A 21797-nucleotide genomic window follows, 5' to 3' on the forward strand; every position below is an offset into this window, starting at 1 on the left:
TCGATCATACACTTCTTGAGCTTTCTGACCCTGATAACAGAAATGGATGATCATGAATCTCTTTATGCAACACTGACAACTGAAACTGAATTCAGCTCCAGCTGGACCACACCTGGTTATTTGACTCTGATGCTGAGAGTCAGAAAATGTTCCAGTTTCCAGGTTTGATCCAAGTATTCTTGATGTATCTATAGTAATTTTCTCTTTCCATCCCGTTCACCTCAGCATGAGTTACCAAAATCTTTTCCTTGCTTTAGCTGTCGGGGTTGGGAATCTTCCAGAGTTATTGCCTTTTCTTTTTTCATTACTTGTAAGTTCCCAGTCTGGTTGTGTCAGGATGATTTACGATGTAACGCAGGCGGAGGGTGGCTGGAAGAGACCCACAACAATGAGGGAAACAAAGAAAGAAAAAAAAAGAGGAAAAACTGTTTTGGGTCACAGCAACTTTTTCAAAAAGGACAAATGAAATGATGCATCAAAGATTGAGGCCGTTAACTGAAACAGTTTCATGTTGCATCAGGAGTCGACTGCAGCTGCTGTCTGAACCAGATGGAGAATGTTTGAGGGAAATCTCAAATCTTTATTTCTGAGCTGTGATTGTTTCAGTGAAGAAGACGAAGGTCTGGTCAGAGTCCAGTCTGAAACCTTACATCTGAAGGTGATTTCAGCTGTTTCATGTCAGCTTCATGACGATGTAAAAGCTTCTGTTGACCCAGATCATTTCAGCTGCAGTAGATTCGTGGGGATGTTCTGTAACTGGTAGGAATGGTTTATTTAACTTTCCTTCCTTCTGCATGTAACAAAGGTAAACACGTTTCACACTTCTTACTTGCCTCCACAGTAACATCAATCATCTCCACAGTGTTTTACATCATCCTGACTGGTTCTCATGACAAGCTGCCAACCTCAAGTTTCTTCTTGTAACCTGGGGCAACAGTCAGTGATGTATGGATGGTTAACAGAAGACACAAGTGCTACAGTTCTTAATGAAACAGCACCCCCTCATTTTAGTTTCATGAATAAATGTCGAAACGGGAGGAAAGGGGGAGGAGAAGCTGCCTTATTTAAAGATTCATTCCAGTGTAAAGAAATGTCATTTGGTGATTTTACTTCTTTTGAATATCTTAGTTTTATTTTAAAGGGCATTCCTAAAATCCTATTTCTAATCATCTACAGACGTCCAGGACACTGTGTAAATTTTATTGATGAATTTTCTGAATTATTGTCGGTTATCTCTACTGATTTTAACCATTTCATCTTAACTGGGGATTTTAACATTCACATAGATAACATGACGGATGGTAATGTCAAGGAATTTTGTTCCATATTGGACATGTTTGGTTTATGGCAACATGTAAAAGAACCGACCCACATTCGAGGTCACATTCTGGACCTGGTTATTTCAAAGGGTGTTGATATTTCTTCTGTTGCGGTCACTGACTTGGCCTTGTCTGACCATTTTTGTATTTTGTTTGATTTACTGATCACTCAGAATGTTCAACCAACCTGCTTCTCCGTTAGGAAGAGGTACATTAATGAAAGAACAAGTGCTAAGTTTGTGGAGGCCATAGCTATGTTACCAACAACCAGTGCAGAGTCAGTTGATAGACTCCTGGATAATTTCAATCTGAAAATCTTGAATGTAATGGATGCTGTTGCACCGATAAGAATCAAGAGCAACTTGAGCAAACAGAAAACACCATGGAGAAACACCACTGTGGTTACCAGCCTAAAAAGAGAATGCAGAAAAACTGAGCGGAAATGGCGGAAAAATAAACTTCAAATTTACTATGAGCTGTACAAACAAAGCCTGCGTAACTATAACAATGAGTTGTGCAAGGCCAGAGAGCTGCATTTATCTGAAATGATTAACAGGAATGTCAACAATTCTCGCACTCTGTTTGCTATGATTGAAAAACTTACAAATCCTCCTAAACAGATAAGCCCAGAGCTCCTTTCCACTGAGAAATGCAACCAATTTGCAAACTTTTTTAGCCAAAAAATTAAAACAATTAGGCAAAATATTAATTCCACACAGTCAAACAAGAAAATTAGTCTGTGTCTAAAACCCGGAAATAATTCTGATGTCATGTCGCAATTTAAAATGGTGAATTTAAAAGTCCTACAAGAAACAGTTTGGCATTTGAAATCAACAACATGCACTCTGGACATGATACCATCCGACTTTTTAAAAACAGTTTTTACCTCAGTAGAAAGTGATCTCCTACTGATAGTTGACAGCTCGCTGGCATCAGGCATTTTTCCCAAGTCACTAAAGATAGCTGCTATTAAGCCTCCTAAAGAAAAGGACTCTAGACGCCTCTATAATGAACAACTATAGACCTGTCTCTAACCTCTCTTTTATTTCCAAGATTATTGAAAAAGTTGTATTTCACCAGCTTCATGACTTTTTAAATGAAAGTGGAAATCTTGATAAATTTCAGTCCGGCTTCCGGCCTCATCACAGCACTGAAACAGCTCTGGTCAAAGTGTTAAATGACATTAGGTTGAATACCGATTCTGGTCAAGTATCAGTCCTGGTTCTGTTGGATCTCAGTGCTGCGTTTGATACTGTAGATCACAGAATCCTGTTGCACAGGCTGGAAAACTGGGTTGGACTTTCTGGAGCGGTCCTTAACTGGTTCAGGTCCTATTTAGAAGGCCGGAGTTATTTTGTTACGATCGGCAGCTATGAATCCGAACGAGTGGCCATGACTTGTGGAGTCCCCCAGGGGTCAGTCCTTGGACCTCTTCTGTTCAACTTGTATATGCTCCCTTTGGGTAAAATATTACAAAACTATAGCATTAATTATCAAAGTTATGCAGATGATACACAACTTTATGTGTCTCTGTCACCAGATGACTGCAGTCCAATAGACTTAATGTGTCAGTGTCTGGAGCAAATAAACACCTGGATGAGGGAGAATTTCCTACAATTAAATGAAGACAAAACTGAGATTATTCTGTTTGGTAGCAAAGAGAAGAGGGTCAGCATTGGCAAACACCTGGAGACTCGGGCTCTTAAAATTACCAACCAAGTTCGTAACCTGGGAGTGTTGATAGACTCAGATCTGACTTTCAGCAGCCATATCAAAGCTGTCACTAAGACAGCTTTTTACCAGCTCAGAAACATCAACAGAATTAAAAGTTTAGTCTCCCAGAAAGACCAAGAGAAACTCATCCATGCATTCATCTCCAGTAGACTGGATTACTGTAATGGTCTTTTAACAGGACTTCCTAAAAAGAGCATTAAACATCTGCAGCTCATCCAGAACGCTGCTGCTAGAGTTTTAACCAGGACTAAGAGATCTGAACACATCACACCAGTTTTAAAATCTTTACACTGGCTTCCAGTCAGTCACAGAATAGATTTTAAAACCCTTCTGATCATTTACAAATCCCAGAATGGTTTAGGCCCAGAATACATCTGTGATATGTTCAGAGAATATAAACCTAGCAGAGCTCTTAGATCCAAAGACTCTGGTCAACTAGTCCAGGCCAGAGTCCAGACTAAACATGGAGAAGCAGCATTTAGCTGTTATGCTGCAAACAAATGGAACAAACTGCCAGTGGAGATTAAACTTTCCCCAAATGTAGACATTTTTAAATCCAGGTTAAAAACTTTTCTTTTCTCATGTGCCTATGCATGAAATCTGCACGGTAACTTTTTTTTTAACTTATCTTGCTTTTAATCATTTTAATGTAATTTATTATTTTATTGTGATTATGTGTTGATTATGTGTTGATGCCTTTTACTATTCTAAATATCTGTAATGTCTTTGTTTTATGTAAAGCACTTTGAATTGTCCTGTACATGAAATGTGCTATACAAATAAACTGCCTTGCCTTGCCTTGCCTATGGATTACCTGGTTAGGTAATTAATTTACTTAAGCTTTATTTGAATTGCACAGATTAAATCATCTAATCCATATTAGTCCAGTGTATGTATGTATATATGTATGTATATATGTATATATATATATACATATATATATATACACAAATTAATATATATATATATATATATATATATACATATATACAAATTAATCATGATTAATTTGTATATATGTATATATACAATTAATCATGATTAATTTGTCACCATTTGCTACCATGCCTGAAATCTGCTCGTTTTTACTTAAGTGTATCAACAGAACTAGCCAAAGCTCACTTGGGTTTTTCTTCACTGTTTTGCGTTAGCTGGTCACTTTAGTTGTCCTAATCAGTTCATGAAGTCAAGACCTTATAAAATCTCTCTCACTGGTGCCCGCTTTTCCTGGTCAGTGCTCCTGCATGGCCCTTATCTAAAATTTTCTAGACCAGGCCCTGCATATCTGAAGTATAAATCCTTTCTACCACCTGTCAGCTATTGTGTTAGAGAAGCATCCTGCTCTGATTTATATCTCGGTTTCTGAGATGAGGGCATTTCTCTCACCATATTTATGGCCTCTAAATGATCAGATCTCTGTCTCCAACATCTGTACAACACCAGTGATTTAGAGAAGACGTTCCCCTGCATCCTTTTGCTGTTTCACTCTCACTAGATATCTCAACCTGATCTATCTTCATGTGTATCTCATGACTAGTAGATTTTACAGCTGTTTCACTAGCAAACCTCATTAATACTGAGAAGTGATCTGACATAAAGGTAATCAACATAAAACTGAAATAAGCTGCTGTTATCAACATGTTTCCTTCTTCAGCTTCACGTGACAGTAACATGGATCTGATTGACATTAAACTGATAGATGTAGCTTACTATTGCTAGTGGGTCCAAAAACAATACTTTTGGGTAAATACGTATCAGTGTGAACCACGAGCTGCTAGTTTCCTCCTTCTAAGCTGAAACGTAAACAAACGCAACAAGAGAGAAAAGCCGATCAGCTGATCACCGACAGCTGTCATGAGTCACAAAAGGAGAGGGAGGAGAAGAGGAGGAGAGGAGGCTGGCCCGGCCGTGGAGTGCTGCAGCAGACAGAAACGACCAGACAGCAACGTTTGTGCAAGACTACGTGAATTTTATTTATTTATTTTTTAATACAGAGCCAACCAGCTTGTTCCATGTTGCCTCCATGTGTCACCGTCGTAAAGGATGAATGCTGTGCATGTGTTAAAAAGTTTAACATAATTACATAAATTAGTTATATTTACAATTTATGTTATTTAAACCATTTATTGTGAATGCATTTTTTAGGAGTGAGATCAAGTAAACCAAACAGTATTAATAAGTGAATGGGCCCAGGACCAGTTTGCACTGGAAAAGTTGGGACCCAGGGTAAAAAAGGTTCAGAACTCCAGCCCTAAACAAGGGGATTAGTCCTACAGAGGAACTGGAAGTGGACCATATTAATAAATAATAATGTAATATTTTTCATCAGTAAAACTTTAAGTAATTATTAAACTACAAAGATTTATTGATTTTGTTGTGTGCTGATGTCAGTAGCATTATAATTTGGTAAAAAAAAATATAACTGTGCTTTAAATAATTAGTAGTTCTCGTGATAAAACTGAACTGTGAGTTTATTTAGAAACATTGTGTTTAATATTTTAAATGCACTTTTAAAGTTCAAGGTAAAAACCTGATGAAGGGCCAGACATGGACTCCTCAGTGGTGCTGCTGGAATTTCAGGTAAAAAAAAATAAAAATTTTACCTATTTTGTTTCTGGGGCACCACATTGAGGTTCACCTAGGGCTCCAGATTACCTTCGACCTGCTCTAATTATGATTACCGAATTTCACAATTAATCGCTATGATTAATTAATCGGAGAGATGCCTGAAGATTGTAACTTTGCCTAAAGAGTCATGTCTGAAAAAAAGGGCAGATCAAAGGAAAACAAAGGTAAACAACATGTGTGTGTTTCTGCTGGTGTTGCTTTGTTTTCCTTCCGTGTTTTCATGGGAAAGTACGGTGTGTGTGTGCGTGTACACTCACGGTCAATCATGGTTACAGTGGTGTGCGTCGTCGGTGGACTCGTCTGTCCAGCTGATGACACTCTCACTGTCACCGAGTATTTCCTGAACGCATCCAGGTGGTTCAGCGTTACCGCGGTGACGCCTCCTGCCAGCCTCAGTGCAGAAGTCAGCTCCCCGTTGTCATGGCGACGACATTCAACCTCATAGGAGTCGAAGTCAGTCAGCGAAGGCAACCAGGAGCAGGAGAGGGAGGAGGATGAGAGGGGGAAGCAGTGAATGGACTTCAGAGGAGATGGACCTAAAGGAGAAGAGGATGACTTTTACTTCCCTTCTTACTGAGTCAGTCCACGTTTTTCTTTAACCTTCTGAAGAGAAATAAAGTCCTCATGTGTTGATTTATTCAGAGCTTCTGAGCAATGACAAATGTCCTGATGGGATGATAAAAATACCTCTTTAAGGGATAATAAATGCAGCCGAGTGAGAACAGAGAGACAGCATGGAGGACAAGACGTTTTTCATCTAGTGGCACCAAGCTGAAGACAAACCTGATTTCAGGAACTATTTTCACACACATGTTAAAGTTGTGTTTTAATCCTTCCAGCAGCAGCTGTGAGCATCGCTCTGCTGGACACCAACAATACGCCACGTCCACCTCTAAATCTTACTGAAATCAGGCTTTTTATTTTTCACGTGTTGTAGACGAGACTTCAATGTCCGTTTGGTCAACCTCAGATAAAGAAACCAGGTCGTTCTTATGAATACTGTAGATGTGGCCTGGATTTATTTCATCCCTGGAGGCGATCAGTTCTGATCCCTGCAGCCAAAACTGTTCAAAGTGATCCAAAGTGGATCAGCAGCAGGGAAACAGACGTCTGTCCCCTGCTGCCATCTAGTGGTTTAAATCAAAAACAAACTGGATTTGTGGTTAAAACAGTGGAACTGCTTTGCGTTCCTTTTGTTTGTGTTTCTTTACCATTTATTTATTTATATCATTTGTCTATCTTTTCTCATCAGCTGTTAACTATGACTAAGTTAAAACTCTTAACAGAGATGCCGCTTTATCCCCTTAATGCCATCATTTATTTACATTTATGTAGAAACTAAATAAAGAAAAATTCTAGGAAAAAAAATTAAAGACTGAAATAATTAAACACACGGTGGTGTGGTGGTTAGCACCGCAGCCTCACAGCAAGAAGGTTGCCGGTTCGAATCTCGGCTGGGGGGAGGTTCGAACCTTGAGGGTGGTGGCCTTTCTGTGTGGAGTTTGCATGTTCTCCCCGTGTATGCGTGGGTTCTCTCCGGGTTCTCCGGCTTCCTCCCACCGTCCAAAGATATGCATGTTAGGTTAACTGGACACTCTAAATTCTCCCTAGGAGTGTGTGTGTGTGTGTGTGAATGGTTGTTTGTCTCTATCTGTGTTGGCCCTGTGACAGACTGGTGACCTGTCCAGGGTGTACCCTGCCTCTCACCTGTTAAAATGCTGGGATAGGCTCCAGCTCACCCGCGACCCGAAATGGAATAAGCGGTCAAGATAATGGATGGATGGATGGATAATTAAACAATTAAATATTTAATAATTTAACAAAAAAGTGAATAATAAATAAATATAAAAATACATACATGTGAATAAAATCCAATAAAAAAATAAAATTAAATATTTAGATAAAACGAAATAAAAGTTGTGTGTCAAGGGGTTAACCAGGAACAACAGATGTAGGTCAAATAAGAAGGAACTGTTGGAAAATGATAACCTGATGTTCAGTAGCTGTTAAAACAAAAGAATATACATTAAAATTTCTCTCAGACTAAAACTGATTTGAATCAACTGACAGTAAAAACCTGAAGATTATTATTCACTGAAGAATTTTAACGTTTTATGGGTGAGGTTTTTCTTACATTTAAGTCTGTTTCTAAAGTAAAAAGTTTTGATTTCAGCTTCTTCCAGGGAAAAAATTAGCATCTTACATCATCCATATCTGAGATTGTATCATACTAGAATCCTCTTTTACTCAGCTGTTAACTGCTCGTCACTTCATACCTACATCCCACTATTTACTGAATAATTTATTGCTATCAGTAATTTCTGATTAGCGCAAATGCTTCTAACTGGGATTCGCCTGTTGGAAGTTTGGTGTGTGGGGCTCGGTTTTTGGATAACATAAAAACATAACCAAAACTGGCCAAATGATTATTTGGCGTCTGTTTCTAATCTAATCAATGAATGCATCATTTGCAGAAGTTGCTCTTTGCTGCTGCCCGTTGGTCAAGTCATCGTTGCAAATAAGAATTGTCTACTGATTTACCAGGTTAAACACAGGTATCAAGGAATAAATAAAACAAATGTTTTGACAACTTGGGCTCTTGGAAAGACTCTGGTCGACACTCCAGATCACTTGGTGGCAGTAATGCACGAATTAGAGCTGATGCAACAAATAGTTACTGTTAACTGACCTTCTCTTGGGTACAGTAGTAATGCAGCATGTAAAGTATTCTATATGTTATTCTGAATCATCTCTACCATGTTCTAGATCATAATTCAGAATTCATATATCATCATCTCACCAACCGTCTCCATGGTGATGATTTCTGTCATATTTTGGTGTATGTATATATATATATATATCTGATTTGATTCAGGGATCATTTTTTTTTATTATTATTTAATTGTTATTTGATTTTTTTGTGTTACAAAAGATTTCTTTTCATCTAACTCCACCTACTTATCCTGATGCTCTTCTGGATTGGCTGGCTGCTGACTGTGGGGCCACTCATAGCTCTGCCCCCACTGATGGTCTTCAGAGTGAAGTTGTATTGTCGCCCTGGAAACATCCCGGTCACAACCCTGCTGGTCAGGAGTGTGCGTGTGACAGTCAGGTGGTCTCCAGGTGTCCAATCCAAGCTGAAGTCGTTGTAGTCTCCCGAGGCAGGGGCAGACCACGTCAACTCCATGATGTCATTGGTAGGGCTTTGTTTGATGGACAGGTGTGTTGGTGGTTCTGGAGCTGGACAAAATAAGTAAATGATAATTAGTCCTAAAGCTACAACCAAAGCTTGTGGGTTGATTTATTTTTTATATTTTTAATCTGACTTACAGGTGCGCCCGAATACTGCAACGTTATTGGTCAGCTCCCCACTGTGTGTGATGACCTCAGCACGGTACAGTTTACCAGGGGTCAGCCCGAGAAAGGTATGACTTCTGTGGTCTGCCCCCAGCATCTGAGCTCTCAAAGTGTCTCCAGAGGCGTCGTACAACACCACCTAAAACCATTCGACAAAGTTTAACACCACCTAAAACCTTCCGACAACATTAGACACCACCTAAAATGATCTTACGTTTAACACCACCTAATACCAGCCGACAACATTTAACACCATTTTAAACCATATTGCTTTTAACACCACCTAAAATCATTCAACAACGTTTAACACTACCTAAAACCTCCCAACAATGTTCAACACCACCTAAAACCATTTTACGTTTAACATCACCTAAAGGAATCCAACAAGGTTTAACACCACCTAAAACCTTCCAACAATCCTTAAAACCACCTAAAGCCTTCCAAAAATGATTCACACCACCTAAATTATCTTACGTTTAACACCAGCTAAAATTATTCGACAACATTTAACACCACCTTAAACTATCTCACAACGTTTAACACCACCTAAAACCATCTTACGTTTAACACCACCTAAAACCATCTTACATTTAACACCACCTAAAACCATTCAACAACATTTAACACTACCTAATACCTCCCAACAATGTTTAACACCACCTAAAACCATTTTACGTTTAACACCACCTAAAATCATTCGACAACATTTAACACCACCTTAAACCATCTCACAACGTTTAACACCACCTAAAACCATCTTACGTTTAACACCACCTAAAACCATCTTACATTTAACACCACCTAAAACCATTCAACAATGTTTAGCACCACCTAAAACCATCTTACAATGTTTAAACACCACCTAAAACCATCTTACGTTTAACACCACGTAAAACCTCCCGATAATGTTTAACACCACCTAAAACCATCTTACAATGTTTAACACCACCTAAAACGTTCCGACAATGTTTAACACCACCTAAAACCATCTTATAATGTTTAACACCACCTAAAACCATCTTACATTTAACACCACATAAAACTTTTTGACAATGTTTAACACCATGTAAAACCATCTTACGTTTAACACCACCTAAAACCATCTTACAATGTTTAACGCCACCTAAAACCATTTTATGTTTAACACCACCTAAAACCTTCCAACAATCTTTAACACCACCTAAAACCATCTTACAATGTTTAACACCACCTAAAACCATTTTATGTTTAACACCACCTAAAACCTTCCAACAATCTTTAATAACACCTAAAACCGTCTTACACCGTTTAACACCACCTAAAACCATCCGACAATGTTTAACACCACCTAAAATCATTTGACAACACCTGCTGAGTAAATTTCAGTGTCCTTTTTCTTTCTTCCAAATTTAGAAAACTGGTTTACCTGGTAGCTGTTCCAGCTTCCCTCCCCCTGCTGCCAGCTGGCTGTCAGTCTGTCCATCCGTCCTGAACTCTGGACCTGAAGAGACGAGACCGGCGACGGGACTGCAATAAAAAAGAAATAAGAAATAAGAAATAAAAAGCCACAATGAGTCCACAACATTAGATAATAGTATACATTTATATTTTTTAAACAGACAAGAACCAAGGAAGAAGAAATCAAGATGGATAAAAAGTTGAAAATGGTTTTAGAGACAAAGGAGGAGAGATGGTTGTGATGACTACAGCAGTACCACTGACCGGTTCTGGCGAGTACAGACGAGTCACTGCTCATACTTCGGCTCCAGCTCACCACCTGCAGTCTGTACAGACTTCCTGCTTGCAGGCCTGAGAACACACAGCTGTCTGCTGCTGGACCAACCTTCTGCAGGTCCACCAGCTCACCGGAAGCCTGACGACAACAATGCAACCATAGCATAAAGTACAATTCATTAGAGGGGAAGATTTAAAATAACAAGAAAATGAGACAAATTGTAAGAAAAAAAGAACTAAGCACAATAGCAGCAGAAAATGATGCATTTCAGTGTTGCACTGGAAGTCCTAGCAGTGTGTTTACGCTGCTGCAAACAACACAGAAAACTGATCTAAACCAACACAGTCCAGTCGAGAGGTGATAAAACTGTGGATAACTTTCCAGCTTCTCACTCTGGTAATGAAACTTTTGCAGCTCTGAGGTGGATGATCAGATTTAAAAGTTTATCTGTGTGATAATTATTGCAAAGATCTGAAAGTTAGGCTTTTTCAGGTTTGATGCTTCATGTCTTTATTTAGTGCGAAACGGCGTTAATGCACCAACAGTTAATGTGCATCATCCATAACAACAAAAGAAAAAATCTGTGAGAATAATCAGGGAATTAGAGTAAGTTATTCAAGAGCAGCTGTTGCATCAGTGCTGCAGGTTCGTGGCGACGACACCCAGAGCACCCGTGTCTGAATCTAAGGAGGGTCTCCATTTATTCTCAACAACCACATATGACCACAAGCTCAAACATAAAATTAGATCTGAAAATCAGCATCAGACTTGTATGTCTTGAAAAACAGGTCGGAGTCACATTAACAGGGCTGTCATCCCACCTGATGCTCCTTCCTGCTAGCTGCTGGCCTGTGATTGGCTGTCGCCTCGGTGATGCTGTACAGAGACAGGTCATAGATGTCTATGTGGCCATCTGAGGGACGCCAGGAGAATCTGAGAGAGGAGGTGTTGACCCACTTGACCGTCAGATTACTGACCGCAGCTGGACCTGAACCAGAGCACAACAGACCATCTATAAAACTTTATCCACCAATCATCATCTTTATTTCAGACAAAGGTCACTCACGTGTTTGACCATTTGCTGCGGCAGCTTCCAGGGAAGCCACGCCATCGCTCAGCGTCACCATCTTCACATGGTACCACTTCCCTGAGGTCAGGCCCTCCAGCCGCTCTCTTTGACTGTGCGCTGCAACCGATCGATTGATCAGAGCGAGGCCGGCTTCGTCCAGCAGCTGCAGGCTGTAGCTGTCGTACACGCCCACCGGCCGCTCCCAGCTGACGGTAAGGCTGTGGGTGGTGTGGTCGTTGTCGGCCTGTAAGGCTGTGACTCTGGCAGGAGCTGCAGGAATGTAAACAAATAAATCAGTGAGGAAATCTGTTGAAGCTGGGTTGATCAACATGTATATGACGTATTTATGATGTACATAATCCATTACATATCTAACCTGCTCTGCTTGTGGCTGTGTTGCTATTGGTCAGTTTCCCACTCAGTGATTGAACAGTGATGATGTAGGCGTGGCCTGAGATCAGCTCCAAAAAGTCCAGAGAGGTGACGTGTTTGGGGACAGGACGAGTATCAATGGCAACTCCATCCTAAAGAGAGACACCACAGCCTTCATCTTTATTCCTTCAATTCATTACACATCCATCCTGCATCCATCCAACATCAACTATAACCCTAACTCATCTCTCAGCTGTTACTACTTTTCATTTATCTGGACCAGTTTCTGATCTGATCCTTATGGAGCTTCAACAAGCTGCTGAATCAGAGTGGTTAGAACTGAAGAAGGTTGGATGTTTCTCAGAAAAACAGATCATGTTAAATAACTTGTTGCTCACTATGGTTGACAGAGACGTGATGTACATGTCCAGGTCTCCATCTCCAGTTGTCCAGGAGGCCAACAATCCACCTACAGCATCTGTCAGACCGGGTTGAGGAACCATCCGCAGGTTCTTTACAGCACTGGGAACTGTGGAAGCGACATTTTGGATGTGGATTTACCAAACCTATACTCTGAGAAGTTTTAACTACGTTTGTGACCAGATCCGCAGCTGTCCTACCTGTCCGTCCCTCCAGAAACTGGGCCTTCTGGTACTGACCACTAAACGTTGACACCAGGATCTTATAAAGCCGCCCGGGAGTCAGAGAGGTAAGCAGGTGGTGTTGGATCTTGCTTCCCAATGTCACCGGAGGAAAAACCCGAGTGTCATTGAAGAGCACAGTGACCTGGGGGCACAAAATCAGAATATTTCAGGGTGACCTCAGCTGTAAAGATCCAATGTGGGAATTACTACCATCTAGTGGGAAAGATGGGTGCAGCACAGTAGTGAATGTATGGTGGCCATCAGCGGCTAAACGTCTTCCAGATATGAAGATGTTTTTATGTGTGAGAGGATTCAGTGACCTCAGGTGCAACGATGACTGCACTACAGGTAACTACATGTGTACCGTCTTCTTCTGTGGTGGTTTCAAGGCGCTACTTATCCCAAACAGAACTCTTGCTCCTATTAAACAAAGCTGCTACTGCAGTTTTAAGCTTGTTTGTCCATTCAGAGACACCGTAGTAAAAATGGTGGCAGATGCCATGTGGACCCATGGTGAGTAGATAGAAATGCTTCATTCGAAGAGGATAAAAACATGGAAGTTATTTTAGCAAAGTGATGAAATAACTATAAAAAACGTTTTTAATGATAAATTATTTTTTTTTGTCATTGACCTTTGATCCTATTGCATACTGCACCTTTAAAATTCTCATTCATTTAAAATCTGTAAAATAAGTTGATTTTGAATAAATCCAGGTCTGCATATTGGAGTCATTAACTATGCAATTAGATGAGTTTTATCATTTTGTTCACCGATTCATTATAAAAACATTTTTAAAGAAAACTTATCTGGTCGCAGCATGTCAAATGTCAGATTTTATTTGCTTTTTTCAGATTTCTGCCATAATAATCTAATAAAGTAAGTGAAAGTGCTCATTTTGGTTTCAAGAAATACTGATAAAAAACAAAACATCAGTACAATAATCCAGACAGTTTGCTGACCTCATAGTGGTCCACATCTCCAGAGGCGGGGCTCCAGGTGATGTTCAGGTGAGAGGTTCCTGCATTGCCTAACAGCAGATTGCTTACAGCTGCTGGAACTACAAGACAAATAATCAGTAAGTAAACAAACTTTTAAAAAAAACATGTTAAAATGTATCTTGGACTCACGGGTTCGACCGTCAGTGGAGACACTGCTGACGTAGTCTCCACTCCATGTTTCCACGGTGACGGTGTAGAGTCTCCCTGGTGTCAGGGACAAGAAGACACACTCGTTGTGTCCGGCAGAGACACTTTTGTTCTGCAGAACGCTGTGGTTGTAACTGATCAGAACCACATAGCGGTCCAGATCTCCAGCTGCATGGCGCCAGTACACCTGAAGAGACAACACAGCAGTTCTGACCTAATGATCCAGACTCTTGAGGCCGATTATTGGGAGCTGATTGTGGCGTTCCTCAGGGTTTGGAATTTGGCCCACTTTTATTTCCAGTATACTTTTGTTTTTTAATTTGATGTTTTCTAAAAATAGATTTAATAAAATTAACATAAGAAAAAGGGATATGCTTTAAAACTGGTGTGCTTGGTGTGGACTTTTTTTGGTGTGGATTTGCAAATGGTGCTGTTGCAAATTTATTTAGTTGCTCCTAAAACTGGTCAAAAATGTGGGTGTGGAATCTTTAACTTAGCTTTTCGTTTGTCATTAATAAGGAGCAACAGGAAATTCAGCCAAATACATTCTGCGTTTAAGAAACTGGTCAGGAAGAAGCAGATGTGACTCATTTAATGGGCAAAGTTACAGAGTAAGTAGTTTGGGAACATAAGAAAAATCAACAGAACCTGGAGCTAAAGATTTAACATCCAATTGCTGACCAACACATAGTCTTGCTGCAAACCTCTGAACATTCAACAAGACAAGTTTGATCTAAAAGACCGAAACATCATCTGTGACGCACCTTGAGGAAGTCGTCTCTTGCAGAGTGAACAGCTGTTGGATTTTGCACAGTTGCCGGTTCTGAAAATCAGATAAAAAATTAAAAAAATTTGACAGAAAAATCTGCTGATTTAAACTCCAACACATCACAAATAAAAATCTCAACAAAATACTTAAACATGAAGACAAATCCAGCAGATCCTTACGTGTTCTAGCCTGAACCATGGTGGTGTTCTCCAGATCACTGCTCCTCGTTACTATGACAACCGAGTAAAGCCTTCCAGCGACCAACGAGCTAAAGGAGCACTCGGGCAGTGAGGACCTGGACACGGCCAGTGTGTGAATGGTCCGGCTCCTGTCCTGAAGACGGACCAGGTAACTGTCCACCACACCTGCTGCAGGACGCCACGACACCTGCAGAACATCTGACTTGCCGCCATTGGCAACAGTCACCTCGGAGACAGACGCCGGGGCTGCGAACATAAGTCAGTTGCAGTTGCAAAACAAAATATTTGTCACAAGTCATTTCAAGTAACATGAAAATTACTAAATAAAAAAAAAAAAGAAAAGTAAGCAAATAAATTCAAAGTACTTGGAAAAATGTAACGGACAATGATTTTTTTTCTTTATATTTTTACACATTTCATAAACAAAGAAAAATCTTGACCAGGTTACATGAGAACAGCAGGAAGTACAAGTCGACTCAGAAGTCGTCAACTATCGATCGGTAGGTCATCTGAGGCAGCTGTAGGCGGAGTTTGTTTTTGTTTTTTCAGTTGGTAGGCTGGCAGCAGAATAACACACACACACACACACACACACACCTTGAAAATAACCGATAAATTTTATGGGAACACAATAGGTGGGCTGAGCAGGAAGTGTGTGTGTGTGTGTGTGTGTGTGTGTGTGTGTGTGTGTGTGTGTGTGTGTGTGTGTGTGTGTGTGTGTGTGTGTGTTTATATAGCTATCTTTGTGAGAATCCTGGTGGGCTTATAAATACATTTGCAAAGTGAGGAGATTTTTGGTCCTATTTCTAATAAAGCTTCACTGAGCTGTTTTGGAGCAGCTCTTTACATGTTTTAGGGTCCATAAATGATTTGAGGGTCCACGTTAGAATCAGGTTTAGGTTTGGATGAAAGGCCTTAAGAATGCACTACATTTGTAGTGATCCCCCATTACGGTTGATGCACAAAAACTTGTGTGTGTATGTGTGTGTGTTTGAGTATGTGCAGGAAACCTTTGAGCCCTGGGAGTGTCTTTGTCTGTGTGGAACATTCCTGACTTTCTTTTTTGGCGTTCTAGCTATTGTTCTAAAAGCTGCCTGATGTTATCACATCACACACTTCAATTCAGTGTCTTTGTGAGGACCTCAGCCTTGCATCATCATCACTGCATATAAACATCTGAACTATAAATATATAAACTACACCCTGACCTTTAACCCTTTAAAGCCAGTCTCCAAACAAGCTCTTAATGTCTGCTCCAAAGAAAAGAAAAGGAAACACCATCTACTTTTAAAATATCCTCAGACATGTCTTCAACAACAGCACATCAAACGGTCTTTCAGTAGTTGTGGTCTTATGTAGGTTTGTGTTCAGTATTTTACAACCATAATATGTAAAACATGATTTTTTGGTGGGCTGGATTTCAAAGATTCATGATTAGAAAACATCTGATAGATGAACTGAGGATAAAGATGTAAGTTTAGTTAGTATTTGAGACTAAAGTCCACAATGAGAAGTAGCATTTTCCTTCACATATATGATATGTAAACTGGCTAATTTTTACAACCTTTGTGGCACTCTAAAGGATTTTTAAAGGAACTGTCTAAAATAATTTGGAGATGTGAAAGAAAGAAATAGTTGTTTTTGTTGTGTTTTAAGGTTTTTCATATAAGGACAACTTTAATAAAATAATCTGGTCTGCACACTTCAGAGTGTGCTGACTACGTAGGCTACGGACTGGCCTATGTAGTCCGCATACTCTGAAGTCCATTTAACATTTGTGAAATGGGACAGCCTACCTAGCCAACAAGAATTTCCCATAGCAGCAACATAGGATGCTGAATCACTTAAACCTCTAAAATGACTAAGTTTGCATATTATAGGACACTTCCCAACAAGCCGTACTAGCTGGAGTGTCATGAACTTTAACATTTAACCTACTAACTGAGACCTGGAGAGTCTGAGGTAGTTTCTGAGCATTGCACGGTCTAACTTTTGCCTAAGCTTGCTAGCACTGAAGTTTGCAGAGGTTACGGTTATTAAAACGGTGCAATTTCCTCTTTCTGTAATGACTATATTTGGCCATTTGTTTGACAAGTTTAAGATTTACAGAAAAAACTGATCTTAGAAAACGTAGTTGTGTAGCTCAAGGAGCAGATTTTATTCTTATTGTGGTTTTATGATGCACTGAATTAGTAAAAATCAGGAAATCAAAGTGAAAATGATAAAAAGTTTGTTTTTCTGACAGATGAAGCCTCCATCAGAAGCTTTAACTTATATTCCAGTAAGTGTCATGTTACAGTGGATCATCATGTTTGGTTTGTGTTTATTGTTCAGTGTTCCTGTTCTGCTGGCTGTTTGGTCAACAGCTTCATTCAGTGTTTCCTGATACAGGAGCCGATTGTGTTCGATGGGGAAGTCCTGCATGGGAATGTTGTATTGACACAATAAAATCCCAATTGACCGGCAATCAAACCGCGTTACGTAAATGAGTGTCTGTCTGTGTTTGTTTGTCATTACTTCTTCAGAATGTTTTCCCTAGCTGCCTGAACAATAAGTTCCACTGCTGAAAACAATCTCCCTCTTTCTTTGTTAATCCATTTTTCTTCTCATAACACACAGAAGAAAGCTGCAAGTGTGTGAGAACAAACAGTGGAGCTGACTCAGTGTTTCAGGCTGTATCATCTCACCTGTGCGAGCCTCCAGACTGATGGGTTTGGACCGCAGGTCCACGCTGACGGTGGCGCCCTGCAGCCTGTAGAGGGCTCCAGGTGTCAAACCAAACAGCAGCAGAGAAGAAGAAGCAGCCGGAACGCTGTGGTTCTGAACCACAACACTGTGGAAGATAAATTACGATCTAAAAAGTCTGAAACCACCCCGTCATATCTTCATGTTTACAGGAAATATTTACGGAAATCTGATGAAACATCTTAAATAACAAATAAATACAGAATGAGGTGGAGCCGAGACCCGACTCCAGATAAGTGGCAGATAATGGCTGGATGGAGATCGAAAATTTCATTTGTCCAGTTCTAAGATGTTTGACAGTGAAATTCCACACAATTTCAACCCTCTGAGAAGATTTCTGCCATGTCTTTAAGCCATCTTTAAGAATATTCTCCAGGATCCTTGAAGGACTTTCCAGGAATAGTTCTCCAGGATCCTTGAAGGACTTTCCAGGAATAGTTCTCCAGGATCTTTGAAAGAGTTTCCAGGAATAGTTCACGATGATCCTTGAAGGACATTTTCTAAAACTCTTATTTGGATGTTTTGCCTTTTCTTCCAGATGATCCCACATTGCTTCAATAATGTTGAGGTCCGGGTCCTGGGGAGGATCCAGCCCTCCGTCAGACCTGTTGAGGTCCGGGTTCTGGGGAGGATCCAGCCCTCCGTCAGACCTGTTGAGGTCCAGGTTCTGGGGAGGATCCAGCCCTCCGTCAGACCTGTTTACACTGATCTTCAGTCCAGTTCTTGTGTCATGTGGCATACCTCAGCCTTTTCTGGCTTCTTGACAGCTATGTTTCCATGGAGACCATTTCTTCAGCCAACTGATTTGTCTCCCTGTTGAAGGCAGTGTGCAGCAGCATGTAGGCGCATTTTAACGTTTTCCATGTATAAGTCACTTTTAATAAAAGCTTTTTAAATTTTTGACCTCAAGAGAGCCTTGGTCAACTTTTATTTCTTTGCAGCTGGAAAGATGTTACACCACATCCAACTATACGTTTGTCTTTATTCTGTTGAGGTATTTAGAAAAGCAACAGTTTTAGATTCCCAAAACAGCGGTTCTGTGTGGATGAAACGTCCAAACCATAAACACGTCCCCGCAGTGATGGGCCGTAGCTTTTATGTGTTGACACAACAGTAATCGCATCATGTGATGCAGAAAGAAAAGGATGCGAGACTCACCCATCTCTCATCAGGCTCATCATATAAGACTCCACATCTCCTGGTGGTTTTTCCCATGATGCCTGCAGGCTGTTGACTCCTGAGCTGCTCATTGTGATGGTACGCAGCGTCTCTGGAACTGAAACACACAACTCCTTTACTGCACAGGAACGTCAGGATTTTATAAACACATGAAATGAAAATCTGCTCCAGCTTCCCTCCAGGAGGCTGATCCACTCACATGTCCTCCCCTCTACCGACACAGACGTGTTCAGTTTCCCGCTCCGGGTTGTCACAGTGATGGTGTACAGTCTCCCAGGTGTGAGTACATTGAAAGTGCACTCCCTCATGTTAGGCTCCAACTCTCTGGTATCCATGGTGAGGTTTCCTACAAGACAGTAAGAATCGGAAAAAACATCATCCTTTCTGAGTTCATGTTGTTATGCATTATGCAAAGTTCTGGCGTTACCATGACGAATGGTAAGGAAGTAGCTGTCACGCGACCCAGAAGGGGCGTGGCTCCACATGGCACTGAGCGAGGTCTCATCTGCATGGCGAATGTGGAGGTCGGACACCGGAGCAGGAGCTGCAGAGAGGGATTTAAACCGGGATGATTCCGATTTTATCACCAGAATTTCTCTATCTTAATCTACAGTCTCAGTCATAAACTAACATGTTTCAGAATTTTTATTTAAGATGGATATTTTTAGTTAAGTTCATGTTTAAATAATATCTTTTATGCTGGCAGGTGTCAGCAGGCTAAGCGGAACGGAGCTTCGGTGGCTCTCTGAGGCAAAAACTGGGGCGTGGCAATGGGAGAGGCCATGGAAAATGGCTTCTGGACGGCTTCGAGGAGATTCTGGTCGACCATCTGACGACTCAAGAAGAGGAAGCAGTTCTCCATCAACACTGTGTACAGTGCGGATAGGGGCCTGCTGACCTCGACTCCGGACATTGTGGGTTGGTAGAGGGAATATTTTGAAGACCTCCTCAATCCAACTAACACGTCTTCTGATGAGGAAGTAGGATCCAGGGATCCAATTATGGGCTGTCCTATCTGAGGTGGGTGGCAGGGCCCCAGGGGGGTGGATGAGGTCCGCCCAGAGTCCCCCAGAGGAGTTCACATATCTCGGGGTCTTGTTCACGAAGGGAAGGCTGGAGCTGGAGATCGATGGGTGGATCAGTGCTACATCAATCAGTTGTAGTGAAGAAGGAGCTGAGCCAAAATGCAAAGCTCTCAATTTACCGGTCGATCTACGTTTCTACCCTCACCTATGGTCACGAGCTGTGGGTAGTGACCAAAAGAACAAGATCGCAAATACAAGCGGCTGAAATGAGTTTTTTTCTGCAGGGTGGACCCAGAGGAAGATCCAGGACATGCTGGACAGACTACATCTCTCACTTGGCCTGGGAACACCTCAGGATCCCCCCGAACAAGCTGGCAAATGTGGCCAGGGAGAGGAAAGTCTAGGCTTCTCTGCTTAGGTAGCTGCCCCCACAACCCGACCCTGGATAAACGGAAGAAAATTGATTAATGGATTAATGGATGGCTAGCAGGTGTATCGTGAGTGTAATGAGCCATCAGGTAAATGTCTTAGCATCAAAAACAGTCTGTATTTAGACTCAGAAAGAGAGCAAACAGACAGCTGTGTGTTATAGTAACAAATAATCAGAGGAGAGGTTGCAGCTCATATGCGGTTGTAAAACTATTTAAAGCTGGTTTATTTGGTCCCAAAGAGCTTTAATCCTCTTAAACTGATCCTTGATGTGTTCTGGATCCTCCTGATTTGTAAACTAAGCTGTGGTTGCAGCATTCCTGCTCAGACAATCACCACATCCATGGTGGTAAACATCAGGTCCGCTTCATCGGAGCAGCAGTAGAAGGCTGCTTCTACCTGCAGGCGGTCAGAATGAGGTGACTGCAGCTAATTTAAATATTCTAACGAAAACTGAATACTAAACAACAAAAAATGATGTCACATCGGAAAGGCAGCTGCACGCTGATATTAGCCATACAATTTCTCTATAAGTCATGCTGTCCGAGAGTCATCAGATTAACTTGTTTTTTTTATTGTATCGGTGTTCCGATCTCACCTGTTGATCCAACACAGCTGCTTTCGGCTGTCAGACCTCCACTCTCTACTCTCAGAACTGCTCTGTACAGCTTTCCAGGTGTTAGTTTCATCCCGGGAAAGCTGAAGTTTACAGCCTTCTGGTCCACAACGGTACTGGTTAACTCCTGAAAACCGTCCAACAGGAAAAGCCTGTATTTCTCCCAGTGACCAGCAGGGGGCGACCAGGTCAGGACAAGGCCACCAGAGGACGAAGGAGACAAAGAGAGCAGAGACGGCGGCACCGGGGCTGAAGACGGGACAAAGACTGGATAAGAGGAATAAAAGAGTAAACAGAAAGGAGAATTGACTCATCGTCCTACCTGTCCTGACTGTGGTTTCTGATTGGTTAGTCAGGGTGTCACTCCTGGACGTCACTGCAACCTGATAGGTCGAGCCGGGAGTCAGCTGGTGGATGACTACATCTGTGGCATCTGGAGGCAGAATCGTCTCCCAGACCTTCATCCCACTGAAGAAGCAGGTGATGACCAGGGCGTTCACGTCACCGTCAGGGTGTTGCCATGACAACCACAGGCTTGTGCCGTTGTTGACGGCAGTGATGTTGAAAACAGAAGAGGGCACTAGAGAGAAAACAGAGTCATGACATTATTCTTTTCCCTTTTTATCTTCTTTCCTTTGTTTCTCTTCTTCCCTCTCTTTTTGCCTTTTTCTGTTCCAAACAAGTTCTTTCGTCCATCTTTCCTTTAATGCTTCCTCCTTTTCAGTGGTGTAGTCTACGTGATACGCAGGTATACGCCGTATACCCACTAGAAAAGATCACAAATTTCCGTATAACCACTACAAATTGCTCAAAGATGCGTATCAACATCTTTTGTGACATAACTTTCACTT

The 21797-nt window shown here is 41.2% G+C and overlaps 1 protein-coding gene across 1 annotated transcript in view; it reads right to left on the reverse strand.

Moving 5' to 3' along the window:
• Positions 1 to 21797, reverse strand: part of ptprb (protein tyrosine phosphatase receptor type b) — a 48165-nt gene that overhangs the window by 12585 nt on the left and 13783 nt on the right. Inside the window, exons 5-24 of the mRNA XM_041977379.1 lie at positions 21269 to 21526; positions 20929 to 21195; positions 19304 to 19420; positions 19076 to 19222; positions 18856 to 18973; positions 17640 to 17785; positions 14932 to 15198; positions 14748 to 14806; positions 13966 to 14170; positions 13798 to 13895; positions 12814 to 12979; positions 12592 to 12722; positions 12198 to 12345; positions 11819 to 12091; positions 11574 to 11740; positions 10740 to 10890; positions 10444 to 10544; positions 9012 to 9177; positions 8640 to 8921; positions 5939 to 6217 (exon numbers count right to left, since the gene is read on the reverse strand). Coding sequence (XP_041833313.1) covers positions 5939 to 6217; positions 8640 to 8921; positions 9012 to 9177; positions 10444 to 10544; positions 10740 to 10890; positions 11574 to 11740; positions 11819 to 12091; positions 12198 to 12345; positions 12592 to 12722; positions 12814 to 12979; positions 13798 to 13895; positions 13966 to 14170; positions 14748 to 14806; positions 14932 to 15198; positions 17640 to 17785; positions 18856 to 18973; positions 19076 to 19222; positions 19304 to 19420; positions 20929 to 21195; positions 21269 to 21526 — 3546 coding nt within the window. The remainder of the gene's footprint in view (positions 1 to 5938; positions 6218 to 8639; positions 8922 to 9011; positions 9178 to 10443; positions 10545 to 10739; positions 10891 to 11573; positions 11741 to 11818; positions 12092 to 12197; positions 12346 to 12591; positions 12723 to 12813; positions 12980 to 13797; positions 13896 to 13965; positions 14171 to 14747; positions 14807 to 14931; positions 15199 to 17639; positions 17786 to 18855; positions 18974 to 19075; positions 19223 to 19303; positions 19421 to 20928; positions 21196 to 21268; positions 21527 to 21797) is intronic.

This window comes from Melanotaenia boesemani, chromosome 23, assembly GCF_017639745.1.
Source record: "Melanotaenia boesemani isolate fMelBoe1 chromosome 23, fMelBoe1.pri, whole genome shotgun sequence".
Lineage (NCBI taxonomy): Eukaryota > Metazoa > Chordata > Actinopteri > Atheriniformes > Melanotaeniidae > Melanotaenia > Melanotaenia boesemani.